General features: G+C 54.2%; 3 protein-coding genes across 3 annotated transcripts in view; 2 read left to right on the top strand and 1 right to left on the bottom strand.

Annotated features, from left to right (window-relative positions):
• Window positions 1-108, top strand: part of LOC127750294 (coiled-coil domain-containing protein 177-like) — a 9194-nt gene extending 9086 nt beyond the window's left edge. The window contains exon 5 of the mRNA XM_052271534.1: window positions 103-108. Coding sequence (XP_052127494.1) covers window positions 103-108 — 6 coding nt within the window. The remainder of the gene's footprint in view (window positions 1-102) is intronic.
• LOC113216786 (mitochondrial import inner membrane translocase subunit TIM44) lies at window positions 3-2683 on the bottom strand. The gene is made up of 7 exons (XM_026436614.2): window positions 2547-2683; window positions 1916-2038; window positions 1655-1818; window positions 1375-1508; window positions 978-1242; window positions 633-906; window positions 3-545 (listed from the first exon to the last, which is right to left on the bottom strand). The coding sequence occupies exons 1-7, from the start codon at window positions 2547-2549 to the stop codon at window positions 180-182; spliced, it is 1329 nt and encodes a 442-aa protein (XP_026292399.1). The 5' UTR covers window positions 2550-2683; the 3' UTR covers window positions 3-179.
• Window positions 2684-4196: 1513 nt separating this feature from the next.
• LOC113217591 (sperm-associated antigen 6-like) lies at window positions 4197-4724 on the top strand. Its single transcript, XM_026437548.2, has one exon. The coding sequence runs from the start codon at window positions 4197-4199 to the stop codon at window positions 4722-4724; it is 528 nt and encodes a 175-aa protein (XP_026293333.2).
• Window positions 4725-8742: the final 4018 nt, after the last annotated feature.

The raw sequence follows: 8742 nt of genomic DNA, 5'->3' as shown, positions 1-8742 counted from the left end.
TGCACATTCTACCACTATTGTTTCTTAGGAAAAACACAAATAAAAAAATAAATCAGCAAACATTTGTGGTTAGAAGTGCAAATTTATATCCTATGCTTATAGCAATGAGAAACAAAAAAGACCTTAACAGCCCAAATTGCATACAACTCCTAATACAAAACAATATTTTTTATTCATATTCATAATAATTGTTCTTGGCTATTTGCTGATAAGTCAAGAAGTCTCCAAGCAGCCCTTGGATCCAATTCTGTCATATCCCTACACAAAACCCACACATAGTGTACTCTAAGAACCTTTTCTGGATCACCCTCTAAAACAGCTCCTTTTGAGTCTCTAAGACACATAATTTGCTGTGATTGGAAACTAATGACAAGAACTGGCCCTTGGTCCATCATTTTGCCCATTGATAGATCTACATCTTTAATATCAAGGATTTTAGAATCAAATCGTGCACCCATTTTCTGCGCTTGTTTAATGGGAGTTGAAAGTATATTGTAAGGCCCCTCATGGCACCAATCCTTTAAAATTTCAAGGTCACCGCGTACCTGTAAATAAAGAAATTCATTAGTTTAAAGTGAGCACTTAACAATATCAAGTAAGTGTTTTTTCCTGGAATAGGGTCTTATACCTACCATTGCTTCTAACACATTAGGAATAATATCAGTCTCACAATGACGTAAAAATTGAAGTCTGTCAAAATTAGGATCTACTTTGCAGATTTCTGTGAGTGTTTCTGAGAGCTCAGTCTTTTGGAAGAGACCACCCATCATGTCAGTAACCCTTTCTGTTACTGCTCTTGAAGCTCTAACTAATGGATTGTCGCTTTCATCATATTTCATTTTCCAATCCAATACTTTATTTATGTACTGATTATTATCTTTAAAGTTCTGCCAGCTTTGATAAAACCTAAAGAGACAAAATTTAGTTGACACAAGTACACATAAGGCAAGTAGTTTAACAATATAGATGCCACATACTTAGAATCCTTATGAAGTTCCATGCCAAGAGCCTCTGTATTCGGTTCTACTGGTTTAAACTCTTCATCATCTGCGCCTTCACGGCGTTTACGTAATTTGCCTGGTGCTTGATAGACTCGACCACGTGTATCCAATTCCTCTTTTACTACCTGAGCAGCCTCAGACACAGTTTTAAATGCCCCACTTTTGCCAAGGGTTTGACCTTGTTCTGATATTTTTTCTGCAGCCTCTTTGGCGCTCTTTCCTATATCCTCAGTTATTTGACCTATTCAAAAAAAAATAAAAAATAAGAAGAAAAGAGTCATTGACAAGTAAAAAGCCAAATTGATTTCATGACTAATGTGTTGCACAGTGTGCTTCACACCAAGATGATTCTAAAAACAGTTTTGTTACTTACCAGCTTTTTTGGCAAATTCAGTTTTTCCAACTTCACCCATTGCTTCTTGAACCTTGCCTTTGAAAGCACCAAGCTTTCCCTTTAAAACCTCAGAACTTTTGCTGGCTTCAGACTCAACTGATTCAAACTTTTGTCTGGTAACAAAAATAATTCATAATATGACAAATCAAAGGTTACTTTAAGATATTGAATGCGGAATGACCAAATTGTTGATAGTTTTAAAAAAACTAGCCACACTTAACGTATGTTTACTGTTAAAAAATAAATATTTGACAGTTACCTTGCTTTGCGTAAAGCTTCAGACTGTTCGAGCTTTTGTCTCTCTTCTCTGAATTTTTTTAAGCTTTCTTTCATCTCTTTATTTTTTGTCATTTCTTGTTTAATGTTTTCCATGAATCTGCCCCACAGACTTGGCCTTCCGCCTTGATTGGAATAGGGACGCGTCTAGATAAAAGTAAAGAAACAGTTGTTTAAGATCAATAAAAGGTGACTCCGTTGCATAGATTAAAAGTGGAATCCACGAGCGAAGACATTAACTTACAACTTCATAATTGGAGGTGGGGAGACGAGAAAATGAAGAAATTGACGGGTAAATCCAACGATTGTGTGTTGGAAATCTATCAGCAACCACCCATGGTTTCATGACAGAAGGTATGTGCCGGATCTAGAATATTAAATAGAATAAGAATAAATCAATACAAATATTTTCTGTTACTTGGGATTCAAAATATACTGTCAATTGTTGAGAAGTTGACAATAATTTATCAATAATGCGAATATTCTTTGGTGGAATGATACTGAATGTACCCAAAATAACCCCCCCGGCCAAAGGTTACGAAGATTCATGAATGATGTATCATTACACCTGAAGGTTAGAACACAGACAAGAGATTTGGAGAAACAATTTCTATGACTTCCCATTGATGAGTTGAGGAATGTCCGGTATTAGAAATACATGTCTCCGCGAGTCTGATACGAAAAGATGAAGTGACAGTCCATAAAACATAAATTTAGCTGAGATATGGACCAAAAACTTCTACACATCCATCAAGAACAAATTTGCAGCCAAAATGATGGATTAATTAACTTCTACCAGCATGATGTAACTCTTTACTGACAAATCAGGCTTTGGATTTATTATCCTAAGAATATTTGAAACAAATTTAACACACCATTTTGGAAAATTATGTGTTATTCCACCCCCGGACACAACCGCAGACGGCCTTCTGATGTAACAATTGAAGGTTAGAGAGGCCCGCTGTTTCTCTTAGGGCGATCTGCACATGGTTCCACCCCCGCCCCCCTCGACCCCACCCCTCCCTATCCCTATCCACCGCCTTCTCTCACGGAATCGGCCTCGCGCGGGTAAAATGGCGCCGACTACAAACAGCATCGGCAAGTGATAGCTGCATTCAACTGGCATTCAAGGACCTCAACTCACTTTCTCTCTTCTTAAAAATGAAAAATCATCAATAATTGCTTGGGTACCTTCCATTGCTGAAGATATTCAACCATATTTTCTCACCGTACGAGGAACACACTCACTGAAAATCCATCGCAACGATGTATAGGTGTTCCAACAAATTTTGATTGAGGAAAGGGTTAACTTAATCCCCATAGAAGAATGGCAGCAAAGCGAGTGTCAGCTGGTGCGTTTCTGAAATAAATAAAAATGTGTTTACCAGTCACTGAGATGGCCAGGCTTACGGAAAAACTAGAAAAACCTCTACAGACCCTCCTTCGATCCACTTGGTTCAGCCCTAGAGGATTACGCGCTGGCACAGCAGCAGTTTGCCCAGGAGTGCGCCAAATCCACGGAGTGCAAGGCAGGCGCTAAAGTGCTGGTGGCGGCGGGCGGCGTCCCTCTCCTGGTGCACCTACTGTCCTGCGCGCCGACCTGGCCGGCGACGCAGGACGACGTCGTGGACGCGAAAGAGGGCTGGTTTACGGTGCGGCACATGGGTGGGCTTTCGTCCGCAGGTAAGGTAGGAACCTCGAATGCCGACGTGCGAATTCCACTTTCCAGGAGTCGCTGGAGCGAGTCGGTCGCCGAGACCTGGAGTCCAGCCGCCTGGAGACGGCGCGACTGGCCGCGGCCACCCTGGCGCACCTCGCCGCGCACAGCATGACCGCCAAGCACGTGGCCAGGCCGGCGGTGCTCGCCGTGCTGGTGGACGCCACGCAGCTGGTGCGCGCAGCGCAGCTCGTCCTGACTCGCTTTTTGCCTGCCCTCGCCACTGACTGCTCCCTCGCCCGCCCCTGGCGCAGGCCGTGATCGGCGACCTTGCCCTGGACGCGTTCACGTCGCTGAGCGCGCACTCCGCGGACCTGGCGGGGCGGTGCGTTTCGTCGGGCTGCCTAACACACGCGTTCGCGCCGGGCGGCGTGAGGATGTCCTCCGGACTCCCCAGCTTGCCCGCGCTTCGACTGGCCGCGTCACTAGCCCAGCACGGCGCCGACCTGGCCGACGCCGTCCTGGAGGCACCAGGTGTGGACCTGAGCCAGCGACGCCCCAGCAGCACGCCCACCAGCCGCCCTCCTCGACTCACCCGTCCTGCACGCCAGCACAGGTTTCCTGGAGCACGTGTGCCGCTGCCTGCAGCAGCCGGCGCGCGTGGGGCTAGCCGTGTCCGGGGCGTGGGCGGCGGCGGCGCGCGCCTTGGGGCTGGTGGCGCTGCAGGCCGAGGCCCTGGCCACCCGGGTGGCGCAAAGCGGTGGCCTGCAGCTGGTGGCCGCGCGCCTCGCCGTGCCGGCCTTCAAGGTGAGCTGGGCCGCCACGTCCTGGCCACGATGCCGAGCCTCGCCCTCACTTGGAGAGAGCTATGACTGCCCGCCTCGCGCAGCTGGAGGCGCTGACGGCCTTGTGGAGTGTGGCGCGCCACTCTGCAGCCCTGGCCGAGCTGGTGGCCACCCTGGACGACGACGTGATGGCGGGCGTGGTGGCCGCCCTGCTGGACCACAAGGAGGCCGTGCGGCACGCCGCGGCCCTGCTGGTGCGCGACCTCAGCAAGCGCACGCTGCAGCTGTCCCAACTGGCCGTGGACGCGGGGGCAGGCAGCGCCCTCGCGCAGCTGCTCAAGGACACACCGGGCCCGTGCCGCCTGCACGCCGCCGTCGCCCTCGGCTACATCGCCGCGCACTCGCCCGTCCTCGCCTTGGCCGTCATCGCCGCGCAGGTGGTGGAGGGCCTGGTGGCGGTGCTGCGCGAGGACGACGACGAGGCCGTGCTGGAGGCCGCCGCCTGGACGCTGGGTCAGCTGGGCAGGCACTCCGCTAAACATGTGGAGGAGATCGCCGGCCAACACGTGCTCACCACGCTCGCTGAGGTGAGGCCAGGGACTAAGGACTGACCTGGTAGGGAAGGCAAACTCCTCCTAGTCCGAGCGTTAATGACTGCGAGAATGGAGACAACTGGCCGTGACTCGCCGTAAGCGGCAATGTACTTCATGGTTGGCTACTTTGCTTCGCCCACTTTCGTAGTTAGGCTGCTCGGCGGGCACGCATGCGATGCGGGTGCGTTGCATACTCACTCGGATCGTATGGATTGTCTAAGAAGTACGTCCGTTTTGTCTTAGATTCACTCGACACACTGCGGAGGCTCGGCGCCTGCGATACTCGGGGTAGGCCACCCCGCAGTACACGTATGCACTGCAGGCGAGATGTTGCCTACCCAGAAGGCGCTCCGCGGAATGCATCGGCTGCATTGGCTGAACTCGGCAGTTTCGTAACGGCAGCGAATGACGGATGGTCCGCAGGTGATGTCGCGGCCGCGCTGCTCCGAGGACGTGTCGAACAAGGTGCTGGCCGCCATGGAGCACATCGTGCCGCGCTGCAAGAGCTCCACGGCGCTGCAGCCGCTGCTGCACCAGACGCACCCGCGCGTCCTGGCCCTCACCGTGCGGCAGCTGGCCAAGGTACCCGCCGAGCAGGGCCCCACCGCCACCCTGGGGGGCACGGGGCGCAGCCAAGGTCCACGGGGCGGCGACCTGGATGGAGGCACCCGGCACCCGGCGAGTGCCGGGTAGGCCCCCCGCCGCACGCTGCCGCGAGCTGGCCGGCCTACCCCGCCCTCGTAAGGCGCTCGCGCTGTGCAGCGAGTCCTGCCTATAGAGAGTGGGCCACGAGGGCCACGCCGCCAGTCCTGCGACGCGCCGTGTTCTCCGTCTTGTTGACCTGCCATGTTCGAAAATACCGCGCGCAAACAGACGGATCGTGGTCGCCGGGCCTGATGTGATGTATAGGATCGGCCCGCCCGCCCCGCCAGAGCGAGTGAGAGAAAGGCGGAGGTGTTTGCGGGCCGTCTATCGTTTTTATATTTGATATTTTCCCTCCATCTCGCTCCTACGCGCCACGCCCCGCCACGCCCACGCCACGCCCACGCCACGCCGCGCCACGCCACGCCACGCCACGCCACGCCACGCCCAACCTTGGCACAGCCCGGCGCGTGCGAGGGCGGCCGGGGTGGGACGGATTGGCCATCCATCCCCGAGGAGCGAGGAGGTGACGGGTCGCACGGAACGACGAGTTTCCGCACCTTATTTCAAACGAAAGGTGCATGCATTCGTCGAGAGGCTCGGAACTATCGCTCTCGCGTCTCGTTGCGGCTGGCGTACACTCTCTTTCTTATTCAAGTTTGAGAAAATAATGTGGCGCGTCCACGTGTTTATGTGGCGACGGCTGATGGCGCAGTGCAGTGTTCTCTGGCTGGCGGCGGCTGCGACACAATGAGAGACCCAACACATCTCTCATGGCCCGAGGGGTGCACTGTGCAGGCGCCGCTCCCCAGTTCGCCGGGGTCAGTGACCAGGGCGGGGGGCGGGGCGGGCAGAGGCGAGGCTAAGGGGAAGGCGTGCTGCACGGATGCCGATAGGGTCGCGTTTCAGAAGACAAGCTTTCTGTTATCAGACCGGCCCCCTCCCTCCTCCCGCCCCTCTTACCGCCTACTGCACCTCACCCCGACTTACTTGACGGGGTAGGTGTTGTTCAACCCGAGTCCGAGAAGGTGTCGGCCGGGGGCAGAGAGCAAAGGGGTTCGGCATTGGTGGCTGCGTCCGGGGGCAGCATACTCCTAGCGAGGAGAGAAGTCGTCGCGGTGATCGTGTGGGAGCGCGTGGGAGAGACGATATGCCGATTTGGATCACCCGATCCCCTCCTGGTCCCCCTTCTTTGTTGTTTCGGAATCACCGTGTCGTGTACCCGTGCGCGATTCCCGCTAGCGAAACAGCCGCGCGAACGGTTTTTGAAAGGCAGGGGGTGCCCCATGGGAAAATCTCGTCGCATCCACGTAGAATCTATGGTCAATTTCTATCTATCTACGTGATTACGTTATTTCTACGTCGAATCGACGTGAATTACATAGATTCACGTGAGGTCAGCGTCGCATCTACGTGGATAGGGTTACGTGGACGTCATTGCCTATGGGGTGGTTCCTGTAGGGACGACAATCACCAGATCCCCGTCAAAGCGTAAAAGCGAGGAATTCCCCCCATTGCCGTCCCCGCGACGACATGGGCGGCAGTAGTTTGGGGGTATCGCGTGCCACCCCGAGCCTGCCTTGCGACAAAGAGGTAACGAGGTAAATTGCCTGCGACTTGTCCCATCGCGGACTTGATTTGCCATTACACGGAGAGGCATGACGGTGGCGGGGTACTTTGCTCTCGCGCGCGGACTTTTAGTTCTCCTCGATCTCTCTGGGTCTAGGTCGAGTTCCCCCCGTTCTGCCGAGGACCTTTGCCACATTATAACGGAAGGGCCCAGGTGCGCCGCTAGGGCGAGGGGACAAGAGCGTCACAGAGGGTCCGCATAAAAAACTTTCTCTGGGTTTGATCCACGACGTGGACGACGGAATCGTTTCCTCGCCGCGACACGAGGAAAACATGACGCTTGTTTTTATTCTGCGCGCTCGATCCGACAAAACACCGTGTTCGTCTAAATATTTATCCCCCGCCACGCCGCGCGGCTCTTTCACCCCCTATTAACGCAGAGCAGCCCCCGCGCCAGGGGGAGGGAGAACTCGCTATGCTCAAAACGCGATGATAAACGGGCGCGCGGCGGGCGCAGCATCGCCTGCCGGTCACCGCAGTAAACACGAGAGTCAACCGCCGAAATAACGCGACGCGCAACGAGAGGGCGAGTGGATCGAGAGGATCGAGAGTGCGGCTGACGTGACGGCGGCGTGTTGACTCGGGGAGGAGCCGAGCGGAGCCGAGCCGAGCGGCGGAAGAGTACCGGAGAGAGGCGGAGGAGGAAAGGGCTGCGAGGGCGCCCCACATATACCTAATCGGAGACGTCTGTAGTGGCGGCCGCGCGCTATATGCGTGGCGCAAGTACTTGTGTGCAACACGCAGACGCCGTTTGACGTGGCCGCACCTAAATAGTTGCAAAAGGCATACGCACTTGGGAAAATCACGAGGGGGATAGTAGTACGTATACGCTCGCGCGCCCGCTGGTCGTATACATACGTCAGGAGAGGCACTGCTGCAGCTGAATACGTACCGCTGCACCAACGACTATCAGCACGAGGTACTTCCCCGCCGCGTCTAGGAAAACGGTTGCGCAGCAGAAGGCCGGTGGGCAAGGCTAAGCCGTGTTACACTATCTTACTCTATGTTACACGATATTATATGAAGTTACACCATGTCTCACGATGTTACACCATGTTGCGCGATGTTGCACGATGCTACAGTGAGGTATCCTATCACTTTCGATAAGCGTGATGATACCTGTCACATCGTGTCACATACCAGGTGGCTGATTAACCCCGCGCACTTCTGTAGTTAGACTGTACCGCACGCAGGAGTGTGGGCGGGCTTGCCTATCGCCCCTGCCCACGGCGCCTTACTGGCCGGGCGAGTAGGCAACCCGCCCGCACTCGTGCGTGCGGCACAGTCTAACTACAGAAGTGCGCGGGGTTAATCAGCCACCTGGTGCAGTATCTCGTTAAACCAAAAAGACAGTTGTAGCAAGCAAACTTGTGCGAAACAAATGACAATGAATTGAGTGCTTGTTACACTCTTTTCTTTCCTCCTATTATTTTTATCGCAGACTTTTTGCGACTTTTACCACTGTTTGCGCGGTACACACTTGTGCTGGCGCAACGGCGCGGTGTCACACATTTGTGCGGGGCGCACGGCTCGCGCGGTCGGCAGGGTGTTTATGAACGCGTTGCGTCTATTTGTGTGGCTTTGAGACGGGCGTCGCCAACTGCAGCACAGAGGCGATGCTCGGCGGGGCGTGGCGGGGCAGGGCGGGGCAGGGCAGGGCGGGGCAAGGCGGGCTGCCACGTGTGGATACGGACACCATCCCCTGGCGCCGTCACCTGTCACCTCAGTAACTCAACCCCCTGCAATGGAAGGCAAGCTGCCCCTA

This window comes from Frankliniella occidentalis, unplaced genomic scaffold (assembly GCF_000697945.3).
Source record: "Frankliniella occidentalis isolate FOCC.00 unplaced genomic scaffold, Focc_3.1 Scaffold6, whole genome shotgun sequence".
Lineage (NCBI taxonomy): Eukaryota > Metazoa > Arthropoda > Insecta > Thysanoptera > Thripidae > Frankliniella > Frankliniella occidentalis.
This window is presented reverse-complemented; position numbering and strand designations above follow the sequence as displayed.